At 39.6% G+C, this 16,538-nt stretch overlaps 1 protein-coding gene across 2 annotated transcripts in view; it reads left to right on the forward strand.

The window, feature by feature from the left end:
* The window catches only part of SCAPER (S-phase cyclin A associated protein in the ER), a 142,333-nt gene that overhangs the window by 27,143 nt on the left and 98,652 nt on the right, over positions 1-16,538 (forward strand). Inside the window, exons 8-17 of one of the 2 annotated variants that reach the window (XM_017816921.1) lie at positions 189-349; positions 6,813-7,075; positions 7,493-7,717; positions 9,253-9,429; positions 9,860-9,935; positions 10,401-10,518; positions 10,839-10,950; positions 11,412-11,552; positions 13,848-14,003; positions 15,522-15,664. In XM_017816921.1, coding sequence (XP_017672410.1) covers positions 189-349; positions 6,813-7,075; positions 7,493-7,717; positions 9,253-9,429; positions 9,860-9,935; positions 10,401-10,518; positions 10,839-10,950; positions 11,412-11,552; positions 13,848-14,003; positions 15,522-15,664 — 1,572 coding nt within the window. The remainder of the gene's footprint in view (positions 1-188; positions 350-6,812; positions 7,076-7,492; positions 7,718-9,252; positions 9,430-9,859; positions 9,936-10,400; positions 10,519-10,838; positions 10,951-11,411; positions 11,553-13,847; positions 14,004-15,521; positions 15,665-16,538) is intronic. The other variant, XM_017816922.1, reaches the window with a different exon arrangement.

Genomic DNA, 16,538 nt, shown 5'->3' on the forward strand with positions numbered 1-16,538 from the left:
AACAGTGATTTGTTGAGTGAATTCCAACAGCTTTTCAGTGCAAATTGCTGCAACCTGGGTAGTTTTCCAAAGGAGAAGTGGTTCTGTACAGCACCATTGCGATGGTCTCTGACAGACTCTGGGGAAGTTTTCTAACCAACCATTCTGTTATTTGATCAGGCACTAAAAAGAGCTGTGACTTTCTTTAGGAACCCTGCAGTGACCATTTCTGCTACACGCCTGGCTCCTGCTGGTGTAAGTTGGGCTGATAAGGTAAAAGCCAACCATGGAACTAAAGCTGCCCATCCTGAGCTGGCAACAGCACAAGCCTGTCTGGCACCTCCGGCACAGAAGTCATTGCGGAAAAATGGCAAGTCCCTTTTAGTGCCTTAAGTTCTTTTTGCACAGACTGTGTGGTAAAAAGTTCATTCAGAATGTGATGACCTATGTTCTAAGCAAAATTAGATCTAACTTTGCAACGTACGACGTTTAAATTAAGTGTGGAGATAAAAAGTTAATGCCACTTTACGTTGTAACTGTTAAGTTTGAGCCAAAAGTATGTTTTCTTGTGTAGGTAACGTTCCACTGTATTGTCACTAACTAGAATTTGATCTGTTAAAATGCCAGTTTATAACACCCAGGAAAACAAAGGAACTTTGGTTACAAACTGGCAGTCTAACTGACTGCAATTTGGGATGGTTTAACAATATAAAGAATATTGCATGTCCAGGGATCTGTATAGAGCTCAAGATAGTTTTATGTGCCCTGGGAGAACATGTTATTAGAACTGTGCTGAAGTAACAGTTGTGTTTTTTCCTTTGAAGACAAGAGTTGCCACCTCTAGTTTTGAATTGTTTCTCTAAAGATTCTCCTTGGAGAATGTTTGATTCGGGGTCTTTTGTTCTAGAAGAGATTTGTTTAGTTACAGACACGGAAAACTACCATTTGGTTTCTTTGCACACACACTGGATCCCCGAGATTGTCTTCAGAGATGCATTTTTAATTTGTTTTTCTCATGTGCGGTCCCAGGTGACTTTCTGCAAAACCAGCAAGCAGGATGTAGAAATGGATATTCTGAAAGAAAATAAAAAGAAATCAATTTTTTATTTTTTAAAGAAAAATTAAGGGACGAGGATGTGTTAATTTAAGATAGTTGTACGTTCAACTTAGTGGTAGGAGGAGTCATGGATAGTGACTTGCAGACTTGTGGCATATTATAGAACTAAAATATCTTGTCCAGGTGTCTTGCAATGTAACCTGAGTGAGTTCAGTAGCCTGTGGATTCCTGTGCTGGACCAGAACTGTCCAAACCATGCTCCCGAGGTGGTTTGGATGGGGATGGAGGGATGCTGTTTGTGTGAGGGAATAGTTTGCTCTCTACAGTTGCCCTGAGCTGGTTAGAGAGCAGGAGCTGTTTGGCTGAGTTTTCAACACAATCATTGATGTGTAATTCCACTTTTAGTATGTGTCAGTAGTTGAAGCTCTTCATAACAAAACCTTTCTCTGGTGATTATTGCTCACATTAAAGTGACAGGCTCCAAGCTGTTGCTGCAGTACCTTATCAGGGATTCTTGTGCATATGGAGAATGTTATTAGCCACAGAGGGAAAGAAAGTGATCTGTATTTCCATCTGGATAATGTATTTTTAAGAGACTAAAAGGAAAACAAAAGACCTTATCCTTATGTTAGCTTTAGAGGGATGAAGAGTCAGTCTTGTGCTGTCTTTTATTGGCTGTTACCTGCTGCTAATGAGCTCCAAAAAGAGTGAAACCACTTAGGCCCAAAAAGAGTGAAACCACCTACAAGGGTTCAGTAATCTTCAAATCAAATGTACTAATAAATTCAAACTTGAAACTTTCATTTGAAGAAATAGCAGTCGTTCCTGCTAAAGACTTTGTGTATTCTTAAGAATCTCTGATTGCTGACACTGAACATTGGAGAATTTCAGTGATTTTCCTGTGGCTGAACTGTAATGTTTTTGACTGATCAAGTTCTCTGTAGGAGCATGTAATCCTTCATGTGGAAGCTAGAACCACTCTGGTAAAATCCAGTTATCCTCACTGAGTGGAGCACAAGAAAATCTGGGAAGTTGACCCAAAGGGAGCCCCCGAGGCTCCTCACAGGCATTATTGAAGCAGCTGGGAGGCTCGTGTGTCATCTGCTCTGCCCCTTCCCCAGCTAATGCACTCCCAGCTGTTGGGTCCATGTGGGCCTTGGGGGAAGGAGGATCCCCCCTGCCCCCTGTAATGCTCTCTTGCCCACCAAAAGCCCATCTGGGGCTTACAGCTTTTTGCAGGATTTCCCTGAAACACTTTTTCTCCAGTGATTTCCAACAGCATTATCATTAGTCTCACAATGGTTTTTTGATGTGGATGAGTGGTATGATGCTGTATCTGTTTCATGGTTGATGCAATTTCCAAATTTAACTAAATAAGTCCTTAGGGAGAGAGAGAATGCATTATTTTTCCAGATAGTCCTTTAATCTTTCCTTTTCTGGATGCATAATTAAATGAGGTTAAATCATCTTATCTCATTTCCCTCATTAAACTTAATATTACCCTTAATATGTTAATGAATTAAAAAAAAATTGTATTTAATGCTTGAATATTTTTTGCAATGTGAAACACAGTCTATTCTTACTGTCTGACCAGTTTCTGGTCATGGATTCCCTGGTGCCCTGCTGAGATAAGTTATACAAATTCAGACTGTGTATTAAAAATGGAAGAAGGTGCTTACAATAGAACTTAGGAGAAAGGGCAATCCAGAACATGTGAACTTCTCAGAAATATTGAATGTTCTTTTCTGTTGCCACACTTGAAATCTAGTTGTTGTTTGGGCTCAGCTGTGCCCACCTGATCCTGTGGAAGCACGTGTGACTTCTGCACATTGAGGACAAATTGCAGGAATGTCAGCACAGACAGCAAGGGACAGTGTATTCCTGACTGGGTTGTCAAATTCTTAAGCACAATTTCCGTTGAAAATTTTAAGTTCAATCTTTTTTTATATTCCTTCCTCCCCTTCTGTTATTAAGTGATCATAAAAACTAGTCTGACAATCAACTTCTCTAATTAAAATCTTGGCTGTTAACACACCATCTCTTGTTATGACAGGTAAGTTTACCGTTGCTTACACCACTAAATTTCCTCTTTTCTAAAAAAACTTATTTCATTCTTTTGATTTTCATGTCTTCTGCCCTGTAGCTGTGTTTTGTCTGAGTTCATATTTCTAGATGGTTTCCAAAGTGCCTCTCGAATACAGTCATACTATTTTAGATTTAAAAAAAATTGGGGCTGAAGTTTATTAATGACTAGGGAAGGTCAAATAAGTTTTGGTAGGATATGACTTGCAAGTAAATTTTACAATGGCCATACATGTCCTGAGGCAGAACTCCCAGGAGTTTGCACATAGCTGCCTGGATTTCAGTTCCTAATGTTTCCAGGAGGCTCCTTGGGCAGTTCTTCCAGATGGAGCAGCTCCCAGCGAGCAGGGCCCTGGTGGCTCTGAGGGCCTCAAGGTAACAGATGGCTTTGTCACTTCATGTAACACAAGAGCAGGCAGGGACAGGGAAGTTCACATGAAACTAGAGAATGATCCAGGTAGTCAAATGAATTATTCATTAACAGAACTCTGGCAGTAATCAAATCCAGCATGTGATACTTAGCCTGTGGAGATGGCTACTGGGCTATAAGAATTCCAGACTTAGGGAAAAAACGTGGAGGAAGGTTGGTGCCCTACTGACTATTAACTTTGCTTCAGATTAGATGTGATCTAATGTCAATGAATGTATTTATTTGTAAATGTTTTTGCAAACTCTTTGTTAAAAGCGTGTCTGGAAGTGACTGAATACCAAACTGATGGGTGAATTAAAAGGAACAAGTAACTTCTTGTGCACAGTTAATTGTCAGATGGCATCACACTGTTAAACTGATTCCAGATAGTTCAGGAGTCTGAATACACGTTTGCATTAAAAACTGCTTTGTGTTTAAAGAATTCACCAAACAACATTCTTTCAAACACAAGTATTTCTGGGCTGTTAAAATGCTTGGTTGAGTCTTGAGTAATAATTATGGATCTGACAGTGAACAAATGGAAATTAAAAATTGAACGTGTATGGCTTTTACAGAAAGAGTCATTCCTACTTTAGTAAGTGTGATTATGGCTTTGCTATGCTCTGAGTAATTTTATTCTGATTAATTCTGTCATTTTAGACTACTAAGAAATATGCCATGAGACAAAGAATCAACTAGGCAAGACAGGCAAGAATATTCTTTTTTGGTAGAATTAACTTCAATAGATATTAGTAAAAGATAATAGAAGATATTAGTACAATTATTAAGAGATACGTACGATTAATATATTTAATTAAATGTTAATAAAATTATCTTTAGCTAGTAGTTACTACAAAAGGGTATCTTCTGATATTTTTAATGTAGAAAAGATACCTTTAGGTAAGAGCTGACTCCAGTTTTCAGAACAAGTAGAAGTGAGGTGTTTAGTTTTGCAAATGGCAAGGAAAAGGAATTGCAATCCACAAGTTGCTGCAGCAAAGCAGTGGCGGTTTGTTGGTTGATTTTAGCAGTTCTGAACAATCTCTTTGTTGTCTCTATATTACTTGCCAGGGAAATTTCTTGGCCAAGTTTTATCATAAATTTTATACAGCAGAGCCTTTGTGGTCCTGGCAGTTCCTGAGGTCCGTGGGGTGGGAGCTGTGGTACCCAAGGGGCCTGAGCAGTCCTTGTCCATGGAGTGGGACACATTTGGCACAGGCCGTGTGCCCTGAGCTTTCTGCAGTAAATCTGGTTGTGATCATTGTGGAATTAAGCCCCTGTTCCCTGGAATATTGTTGGAGATAAGATTGTCTCTGAGAGGGCAATAACATGCTTCCATCACTAGGTCCTGTAGATAATTATATTTTGTCTGTATGAAGATGAAGAAATGAAAATAAAGCCAAAGTCTCTTACAGGGGTCAAATGGGAAGTCTGTGGTAAAGCAAAAAATACAATTGGTATCTTTCTGACTTCCATTCCCTTCTGCAGTCAGTGGGGCACACTGAAATGTGTGCAAGTGCACATAGGGAAGGAGAGCAGAAAGGCTCTTTGCAGACCTGTCCTGTCTCTGGTTACCAGCAGGAATCTGAAGAGATTAGCCAGGTGATTCACACAGAGTTTGGGAATTTGGTTTAAAACACACAACCATTTTTCTAGAGTAAAACAGTTTCAATAGTAAAACATCGAATTAAATTATCTTTTTGCATCTGTCATTACCAGTATTGTTTATGTTTGTGAACAGTTATACAGTTACATAAAACCAGCTGTTACATGAGCTGCAGCAAAGATAATTTTCAGAACAGTGCTGTTAACCTCCCTGGTAACTCAGGATTTACACCAGCCTGTGGGCCAGGCTGCTGTGTTTTATCCTGAGACACTGAAAGAGCCCAGTAGTTAAATGAGCATTTAATGTGTGTAAAATGCTCAGTGCAAAGGCAGCAAAGGATGAAAGTGCCCTTAGTTGTGGTTTAGACTCATTTCTGGTTTGCTGGTTACTAAAGATTGTTTAGACCAGTTCATATGTTAAACCTTAATATTTGAGCTCAAGCTCTGATCTTTATGCCTGAGCTGCATAACCATATTTGTTAGTAAAAACTTTAGAAAAACCCAGAGAATGATTTTTTTATACAATTTGTATTCTAGATTATTTCTCTCTCTAAAACAGACCATTTAGTGTTGGTTTTTTTGCTTCTCTGCTCCTCCGGGTAAAAGTATTCTCCCACACCCTTCTCTTCCTTTTATGCGAATGATCCTAAAACCAGCTTATGCTAAAATTATATTGGACAGTATCATAAAAGTTAGTTACAAGTTAGTTCTTGAGTTTTTTGCAGGAATTTTTGTTCAGCAAATAAGACAGGTGTGAGCTTACCTGTCACAGTCGTGAGTTGTACCGTCAGGCCTCAAAGAATCACTCACAGTTGTTTCAAGACACATGGGGAATTATGTGCTGCTATTAATTGCTGGCCACAAAAATGTTACATATTTAGGAGGGGGTTCACCTTGATACTCTGGAAATCTGGTCACACTTAAGACTTGATGCTTTAGGCAGACAAATTTAACTTTTCAGGTATGTACCAAGATTAGATATCAGAAATGTTGATCAGCAAGTTTTATGTAACAACCATATAGAAATCAAAGTAAAGTGGGGAAAACCTGCTTTTCTATTTTCTCTTTCAGTTTGCAGTCCCACTGTAGCAATGTTTTGCTCTTTCCTGGAATCCAGGAAAAGAAATTTTCCGAGAGCTGACACTGATTAGCGTATTTTTGTTATCAGAGTAGAGCAAATGGAAAAAAAAAAGGCAAAGAAAATACTCTGGAAGAATAGTAAGCCACATTTCTGGGCAGTGCTTTCCACACCAAGTCGTGCAGTTATGTCTGTATTTGCACTTTCACAAAAGGCCTTTAACGTTACTGTTGTTACAAAGAACAGCAAGAGTGTGGTTGCTTTGTTGTGCTTTACTGTCTCATGAAACAGCAACATGGGCATGGAAAACTTTAGTACATGTTGCCATTTTCCACACAGTTTTGTGCACGAGCAGCTTCCCTTTTTGCAGTAACAGAACAGGTCCCATGAATAGAGTTGTTCAGTGTCTGTGGAAGTAATAGCGCTCCTTGAAGGGAAAAGCTGTGCTAAAGAATATTTCATCGATTTTTTGTGGTATTGATTTCTAAAGAGAACATTTTTCTCACACAACTCCTGTAATACTGTAATAAAATAGTTGTTTCTAATGCTTCTATTTATATAAGTCCTCCTTTCTGAGAGCGGGGTGTGTTTTTTCGCTGCAGATCGAAAGGATGCCGAGGGCTGGGAGACGGTTCAGCGCGGAAGGCCCGTTCGATCCCGATCCACAGCTTTGGCAGCAAAACCTCCTGTGGCTGCAGAATCCCTCAAGTCCAGAGGTGACAGTGACAAAGAAAATGCCGTTTCTCCACCAGCAGAAAACAAGCCCGGGAGTTCGGTCACGGAGAGTGGAGCATCCAAAAGCACAGAGCCGGGACAGCAGGATCCTTTACAGCAACCTGAAGGTCCTCTGGCTGAAAGGGCTCAGGTCAGTACATCATTTTAAACAATTTTCTAACCTCAAATCTTTTTCTTCAGAGCTTTTTCTGAAGGTGATGGTGTCTAGAGCTTTTATGCACTGACCAGATTGGAAAAGGATTTAAGAAATAATGGCTAGTTCAAGTTACATTTATGGAAATGCATTAAAATGTCGGCACAAATAGGGTAATTAAATTATGTGGACAGCTTTTCCATCGTTTCCAAAAAGTCAGGGTTAGGCACATCTCATACATAGATTTCAGGTAAAAAGATCCAAGTTTGGCAAGGTTATGACCCCCTGAAATAAGTGAAGTTGTTTGCATCACTCACTGTAATACTATGTATTTTCTTTAAATCTGTTTGACTCTAAGTGACTTTAAAAATCAGTGTGTTATATTTTGTTAATTTGGCAAATGCCTCTTGTTAGTTCCCAGCAGGTGCCTCAGAAACCAACGGGAGCACCGGGACACCACTGCAAGGAGATTCCTCAGAAGCAGCTCCTGAGATGCCTCCAGCTCTCCCCAACACTGACTGTGCTTCCAAAGCTGTGCAGCTGAACGAAGCCTCCTCCCAGAGCACTGATCCTGGGCACTGGCATCAAACAGAAAAAGCTAAAACTGAAGCTGAAATGGATGCCTCAGATATTTCAAATGTGAGTGCTGCCAGATTGGTAAGAAATCTTGTAAGATCTCCAAGTGAATAATAAATATAAGCCTTAATTTTCTCACTCTGTGTTGCACAGTGTGTATTGTTAACCCGCTGTAAAAATTATAGAAAAGTTTATCAGGCACTGTAGAAAAAAGACAGAATTTAATTCCAGTAAAGTTTCTGAACTTTAACTAGAAAGATATAAATGTGTTATTTGGAAAAAAGATTTCAGTGCTCTCACTCTTTTGATATTTGCACTAATTTTTTTTTCTCCTTCCACTGTCAATCATTTTAAGTCACACTCATTAAATTCTTACTCCAGTTTTGCTAATTGTTCAAGCTGGAAACATTTAGGGTATCAAAATTCTGTTAGAAATTTTGCCCTAGACTAGCTGAGCTGCTCTCCTGGGTCTTCCTTTACAACCAGCAATTTGGAGGAATGCTGTTCTTAAGCAATAAATGTGAAGTCAGTATTCTGTTTTTATGTGGCTTTCCAAAAACGATGTCCCTTCTTGTCTGGAAAAGAATTCTGCAGGTCTCAGGGTGTGTCTACTTTGCTGGGATTGTCTGAGTGGAGAGTTGCAGGGATGTTACATAAAATCCAGGTTATACTTTCAGGTTTTGCTTTGGTTTTTTTTTGTTTTTATTTGTTTTTCTTGTTTCAGAAACTAGATTAAAATTCTGATTTGCAGAGGTTTTCCTGTAAATCACTTTCCCTTTAACATCTTTTGCAAACTGGACTCCTGCTAGGTAATTGCCAAGCCAGGTACCTGTTTGCTTTTAGAGCTGATTTCTAGCAACTCATCCACTAACATTGTTCCAGATGCTCAGTTATTAACACTTCAGGGTGCTGACAGGTTGGTGGGATCTGTGTCTCTTGGAAGCATTTTACTGCTGCAGATTACACTGCTTTAAACACCAGTTTGTGTATTGTGGCACATTTTTGATTGCTGGAGTGGAAATGAACTGGTTAATGCTGAACATTAGAGAAGGAAAAGACAATCAGTCAGCATTTTCAGGCTTACATTCCTGCCTCACTCCCTTGTCATCCATGTTGAAAAAAATAAGTACAGCCTGAGATTCCATTGTATTAACTACAGTAAAGTTTCCAGCTATGGTTCATGCAGATAATTTTCATCTTTAAATAGTACTTTGGAGCATGATTCTGTTTAAAAACATAACAGCAGGCCATGCCTTGATGTCTCAGAGTATGCCTTGCTTAGTCCCTATGAGTGGGTATTTAAAACAATAATTACAGAAGAACTTTGTTGCTTTTAATGACAGTGTTTGTGTCATGTTTTGGAATGATGTGAATGATAATTGATTTTGTAAATGTTCACGTAGCTATTAAACGAGTTAATGGTTGCTAACAGTTTTAGTGGGGTTTATATTTCAGTTACCTTCACAAAATATAGCAGTAAAAGAGCTACGAGTAATGAGAAGTTCAACAAAATAGCATATAATTCATATTAACTGTATGGAATCCACTGTTCTGGGCTTGCTGGTGACTTTATTTTTTTCTCTCGTTTTTTCCTGCAGTCCATGGCAGAAGTCCTTGCTAAGAAAGAAGAGTTAGCAGATCGGTTGGAAAAGGCAAATGAAGAAGCCATTGCCAGTGCCATTGCAGAGGAGGAGCAGTTAACCAGGGAGATTGAGGCAGAGGAGAACAATGACATCAATATCGAGACTGACAACGACAGCGATTTCTCCGTGAGTGTCCACCTTATTTGAATGCACCAAGTTCAAGCTGTCTTTGCTGTCAGTGGAGTATGAATATAGAATTTGTTCATGTAATCTGTTTTACATGTCAGCTAAATAGTGTCACTTAGGCTTACTAAACTCCCAGCACAGTGCTGATGAGTGGTACAGGGCTCTCTGATGTTGCAGCCGTTTTCCTGCTGCCTATTTCTGGGTGCAAAACAGGGGGGGACTGGGACTTTTATCTTCATTACTACCACACAAGAGTAGGTGAAGCAAAAGTCTCCACTTTTGCTGTCAGAAAGAGCAGGAACAGCATGTGTCTTTGGAGTGACCAGTTCAGTTTGGAAACACTGCTGAATGTTGCTGATTTGGCACTGTTTAGTGTGTGTGGACACCTGTGAGCTAAGGTTTATGATTTTACTCTCTGATTCATATTGATTTTCAGGCTAGTATGGGCAATGGAAGCATATCTTTCTGTGGTTTGTCTATGGACTGGAATGATGTTCTGGCAGATTATGAAGGTAAATTTTCACGTTACTGTGCTTACATGGAAACGACAGCAAAAATTTAGAAAAATGCCCATTTTACTCATGGCTCCTTAATTCAGAAGTTTCCCCAACACCTAAATATTGTTCCAGGTTATGTTATTTTCTATGTTATTTCCTGAGGGAAGATGGATAGTTCGTGTGTTCAAACTATCTCTGTGTGTCTTTGTTCTTCAGCTTTCTTTACCCATCTCTCTATTAGAATTTTACATTTTTTTATCCGGTTTTACCTTAACATTTGGATAAAAGCGTGATAAAATAATTAAGCCTTAAAATGGGCAGAGATTAGAGATAAATGTAACATTCTTCAGGCTGCCTTTGCACTTAGGCTCAAGGGAACCCATCCCAGAGAGAACTTCAAGAGCAGCTAATGCTTGTTAATCGCCCTTTTCCCAGAAAAGCTGTGTAAATCATCCCCATCTTTGTTTTCCTCCTGCCCAGCTCGTGAGTCCTGGCGCCAGAGCAACTCCTGGGGAGACAGAGTGGAGGAGGAGCCTGCCCGTCCCCCCGGCCACGGGATCCACATGCACGAGAAACTGTCCTCGCCCTCCCGCAAAAGGTTCCTCACTCCTTACCTGTCTGCCTCGGCCAGGGAAAACAGGCAGCCAAAGCCATGGCTGCTTGAAACTCTGTTTAAGTCTGTGGGTGGAAAGGGTTACAGAAAGCTCTAGATGTACTTTTTCATAACGGACTGGGCTCGTGCTGCATCGTCCACTAAAGATTTGAAGTCTAGAAGAAAAGTATTCACGTTTACAGGAAATAATTGCCCTCCAGTGGCCTATTTTTTTTTCTCTTTCTGAAATTGCATAGAAATGCTAGCTACGCTGTCAGTTAATGTTGTCTCACTTGCTTTTGCTCTGCTTTGGTTTTTATTAAAAGAACAATAGCAGAATCCAAAAAGAAACATGAAGAGAAACAAATGAAAGCTCAACAGTTGAGAGAGAAGTTACGTGAAGAAAAGACACTGAAGCTTCAAAAATTAATGGAGAGGGTAAGCTTTCTGTAATATAAAGAGCTGCTCTGCTGCCTTTCAGAAAAGACGTTTTTTTCCACAGTCTAAACATGTTAGAGATTAAAACTGGTTGAAATGCAGTTTGCATCTGAGTCTGAGTTTACATAGTTTTCACAGCTATTAAAGAAAACATTATTTCAAATTATGAACTTCTGTGAGAGTGTTGGTGACATACTAGACTGCCTCAGATTCAAGGATGACATAAAAAGTAGAAATGTCTTTCATGTATCCAGCAGAAATGCTAAAACTCACTAAACTGAAGCAGTTTGGGTGTTTAACCCAAAGCAGTGTACTTTGGGTTAAACTTAATGCAGGCTTTGTGTAGGGCATGAAAGTATTTGTTTCCATGAAGAAAGCTTCAAGTGTTAGAAAACCCTGAGGAAAATTCAGGCCCTATTTTCAGTTGCTGTATTAGTAACAAATCCACTCATTCTACATAGGAGAAAGATGTGAGGAAATGGAAAGAAGAATTATTAGATCAAAGGCGCAGGATGATGGAGGAGAAGTTACTCCATGCAGAATTCAAACGTGAAGTGCAGCTACAAGCAATTGTGAAAAAAGCACAAGAGGAAGAAGCTAAGGTAAGTTACTTTGTTTTAGAGAGGAACAGTTTAAGAGTTCTGCTTTTATATATGTTGCACCTCAAGAGTGCTCACAGTAGGTTCTGAGGGAGGGTGCAAGTTAGACATGAACACCTGGGAACTGTGAAGCAGCTAGATGCTGATGTCTAAACAGACCATTTTTCTCTAGTATGAATTTAATGAATTAGCTGTTGTTAGACATCGTGGTGGGTTGGACTGGAAGAAAAGAGGGTTGAAGTAGAAGAGCTGATAGTTGCCTTGCAGAGTACGGCAGCATTTTCAGTGGTACCTAGTCCTGGAAGGAGTAGGAGAGTGATTATCAACTCTCTGCTTTTCACACGTAGAAAGAGAAGGGGGGGAGTTCATTGCTCTTCTCCTTTGTTAAACATCTATTCTAGATCAAGCTTTCTGTGTCCCTTAACGGTAGTTCTGTTTCTGTGTTTTGTACCACTGATTTGTTAAGCTGGAAATAGATAGAGACCTGCAGTTATTCTAAAATAAGTATTTTGTTTAGTGCTTTTCTGACTTAATACATAGTTCCATAAGATGAGCACTGGATGGGTGCTTTTTGGTTTGCCTCATTCATATGACTTTGATAAACATTTTCATGGTTTAACCCCAACCAGTAACCAACCACCACACAACCACACACCTGTGGGGTGGGGGAGAGAGTCACAAGTGTAAAGGTGAGACATAGAAACAGTTTAATAACTGAAGGGGGAAATCAATTCTAAGGAAAAGGAAAATAACAAAGAGAGATAAATAATACCCAAGAAAGACAAGTGGTGCAAAAGCAAATGACTGGCAGTCCTCAAGCAGCGACCCCTGCCAGCCATCCCCATGCTTTTGTTGCTGCACATGATGTCCTGTGCTCTCAAATATCCCTTTGCTCACTTGGCCTTGACACTGTGCAAGCCCTGCTCAGCAGTAACTAAAACATCCCTGTGTTATCAGCACTGTTTCCAGCACAGATCCAAAACATAGTCCCATAGTAACTACTGTGAAGAGAATTAACTCCATCCCAGCCAAAAGCAGTACAATACAAATAAAATATTTTATTTTAAAGACTCTTTATCCCATCTCCTTAAAACCAAAATGTTTCCTTTTATGATGAGCATGTATCCCAGCTGTGATTGATGCAGCTGTTCATCTGTGTTATTCAAGACAAGCACAACAAAACTTTGATTAAAACTGATTTAGCTTTTTTACTTAGTTGCTGTTCCTGTCTCTTGGATTAAAATGATTTCTAGACGACCTAATTCACTCTAACATACCTTCATTATTATTTCATTACACAGTGTGACTTCTGTAATTACATTAACTAAATCACACTTGCCATAATTCCCCAGATAAGCAGATGTTTCATATATTGTGTGTGTTTAAATGTGTAGGATCTGCTGCCTCGTGAGGCTCTTGTGTTGTGGAAATAAAGGTTGGTTGGGCCAGAAGGCTTTAGAGAAATAGCTGATGAGTAGGATAACTGCAGCCCATGGTAACTGTTGCTGCCCAGTTGGTTATCTAAATTCCCAGTGCTTGCTTGTTTACTGACCTGTAAAATCCATTCTGTAAATGGATTCTAGTCAGTAAACAAAGTTACAGATGTTATCCTATCACCCTTTAGGTGATCTGTTGTTGTCTGTCCATGGATGTTCTCTTTACTCAATTTTTTAGTGTACACGTTGAAGTTCTTTTAAGCCAGCCTTTTCTTTTCTTTTTTTTGTTCTTGTGTATTGCACTATGCTGTGGTTGAAAAAGGTAATATATGTTTATGAAGTAGGCTATATGGATAAGAAGTATGAAGACTGTGAGCTTGTTTGGTTTTTTCTTACTCATACTATGTATAGTTTCACTTTTTTAATCAGTAAGTACACATTTATTTAAAGTCAGGTCAAAAGACCTGTTGGATTCTACTAGCACTTACTTATTTTACTGATTTATCCATCTGGGTCTTAACATTCCACATGTTATGAATGAGAGACCAGACTGATGAAATCTCGTTGCTGAGAGGATTGGGAAGATTTTTCTTTATTTTACCCAAAGTTTCTTGTTTTTTCTGATACAATTCAGTTTCTCTTTTTATATTCCATGGGTTGTCTCATTTAAAAGAAACAAAACAATAAAACAAAACAACAAAAAACCCACATTAAAAACTCTAAAGTCTTATTCTCAACTTGGTAGTTTTCCAACCCATTCTGGAGAAACGTCCTACCAGTTTATCGAGTGGGTGGAATTCCCTAAGAACGAAACGTGTTTCAGCTTCTCAGGCCTTTTCTTGTGCTTTCTGATTATTTGCAGGTAAATGAAATTGCATTCATAAACACCTTGGAAGCTCAGAACAAACGTCACGACGTGCTGAACAAACTCAAGGAGTACGAGCAGCGTTTAAATGAACTGCAGGAGGAGCGGCAGCGAAGGCAGGAGGAAAAACAAGCCCGTGATGAAGCAGTTCAGGTACAACATGTCTGTGGCTGCAGGGGGACAGGGTAACATGGGCTTGTGTTTCCTTTTGGCTCTGCAGAGTCCTTCTTGCTTTCTGTCTTCCCTCCTTTGTTCAGCTTTGGAAAAGTGGATTCTAATATGTTTCTCCTTTGAAATGTTTCCGTGGTTAAAGGGAGGAAGGTAAATCATAAAAGCCTTGTATCAGGAGTGCCATAACTGCTGGGTAGGTGACTCGTGCCTGTCTTAAGGGTTTTTTGGAAAATATTTGTTACTTCTTCATAAACAAAATCCTTATGTTTTGGTGATAGTTAAAACTTTGAGAGAGGAAACAGTAAAATAGTCCTTAACATATGCCTGCTGTCATAATTACAGTACTTTTTACAGGATCAGGGGAAACCACAGTGCAAATGTGTTTGTGTTCCTGGAGTTCTGGTTGCTTTTTGTTTGGGGTTTTTTTATTTTAATGCAGCATTTCAGTACTAGGTTTTCCCAGCCTCATGCATCCACTTTTTTGGCACTGTTCTCTATGTTAGAATCTAAACCAAGCTTCCTTCTGATATAAACTCCTCCTCCCTCTCTATACATATGTCAGATCACCACAACTGTAGGTCACTTCTGGATCCAGTTTCTGCCAGAGCTTAGTTCTTAGGCTTAGAAGCTGATCCTATCTCCTTATTGAAAAATGGGGCATGTTACTGACTTCAGTGCTTCTGAGGCCATTTTTTGAGACAGAAGATACTCTAAAAGGGCTGGATAAAACTCTTTTTGAGAGATTATTTGGAAGTTTATGGATTTCGAAGGGTCAACTGAATTATCAGTGAAAAGTACCCTTCTAGGTTGTTTATTAAAAACCTAATCCCAGTGATCCTGTTTTTTGTAGTTACTTATGTTCCCTTTTTCCAGATCACAGTTATAATTGAATTCCTTTCTGTGGTTTTGGATTTTTTTAGCTCTGTCTTCTCTCTACCCTCTTTTTAGCCCTTTCCTGGGTTGTGTAGGCATAGGTCTGTTCTTAGTCTGGCAGTTGAACAGGCACTGCAGACAGGATTTCGGTCCTAAATCCCACTTATGGCCACACTGTTCTCTTTGTATCCTTTCTGCCAGACCAAGGATCAAGCTGATGCTTCCTGCTGTGCTTTTTCCATGCACAAGTTGCTTAACAGTTGAGCAATACATTTTGAGCCCTATATTTTGTTATTTCTTCATTACCTGTGTCCTGTAGGATGTTTAAAATATTTTCAAATAATCTTACTGGTGACCTAGACTAATAAGCTTTTATATTGCATAGACTTCTTCAGAATGAGCAAAATATATGGTTAATTAATGTGCAGGTTAGTTCATCCAGCCTTGCTTTCAGCGTGTGCTCGAGCTTCTGAACAGGCTCATATTTGCATTTTATTCCATAAAAACGCCCTTCTTACTCCATCATGAAAGACAAAACGCAACGAGCAGTCGGTTAAATACGGTTTCTGTTGACTCCCTTTCAATTTGTCCCTAAAAGAAGGGCTGGGATTGCCTTTTGTCCGGCAGGAGCGCAAGCGGGCGCTGGAAGCGGAGCGGCAGGCGCGGGTGGAGGAGCTGCTGATGAAGAGGAAGGAACAGGAAGCGCGGATTGAGCAGCAGCGGCAGGAGAAGGAAAAAGCCCGGGAAGATGCAGCCCGGGAGAGGGCCAGGTAACTTGGCAATCCTTTCTTTGGGTCCCTGCCCCTCACCGTTCTCCTCTCCAGCACAGTGCACCTGCCCCAGGACAGCAGGACCCTCCTGGCTCGTCAGGAATTTAAAAGGTAGCATTGATCACTGTTGATCACTGTTCTTGATGAGTGGTTTGGAAGAAGAAATCAGGTGAGTCATCATAAGTTCTGTAACAGATTTTTGTATTCCTTAGGTACATGCACAATGTTAAGATGCAAGACTATATGTTACTACATTCATCGAAGTTTTATTGCTGACAAGCCCTTTTAGTAATCTGTCTTTTTTATATTTTACCTTAGTTTTCAAAGGAAACAAGATTAATGTTCCCGTGTTCCCCATTTCCTCCACTCTCCAGTAACTTTTGGACTTACTGGCATCAATTGAATTTCACTATTTTGTAGACACCAGAGATCACAAAAGCACAAAGTTTTGTGAAGCACAAAACTGGGAAATCAGGCTTCATTAATTCTACTGCCTATGAACTACTTGGTTTATGGTTTTGTCCATAATCAAAAGTTCATAAGGAGGATTCCACATAGGCTCTCCTCTCCCTTTCTTTTATGCCAGAAATGAAGTGCAGAGAGTGAACACTGAGTGTGAGAGAGGTTTACTTTCAAGTCTGAAAGGGGAAACTACATTCTGCTTGTTTAATTTGCAAAATTCTGTTTGTATTCACCTCCTATTGCTTCCTGTTTTCCTACAGTTCTCCTTCTACAGGCATTCCATAAAACCTGGATAGAAGTTACATTTTTTTCAGTGACAGGTGTTACAAATGGTTCTTTATCCATTTCTGTTGTCATGACTTGTTTTCTTCAGAGTTGTCACAAAGGGAGTATTTTTTCTCCAAGTAAAATA

This window comes from Lepidothrix coronata, unplaced genomic scaffold, assembly GCF_001604755.1.
Source record: "Lepidothrix coronata isolate B3197 unplaced genomic scaffold, Lepidothrix_coronata-1.0 Scaffold58, whole genome shotgun sequence".
NCBI lineage: Eukaryota > Metazoa > Chordata > Aves > Passeriformes > Pipridae > Lepidothrix > Lepidothrix coronata.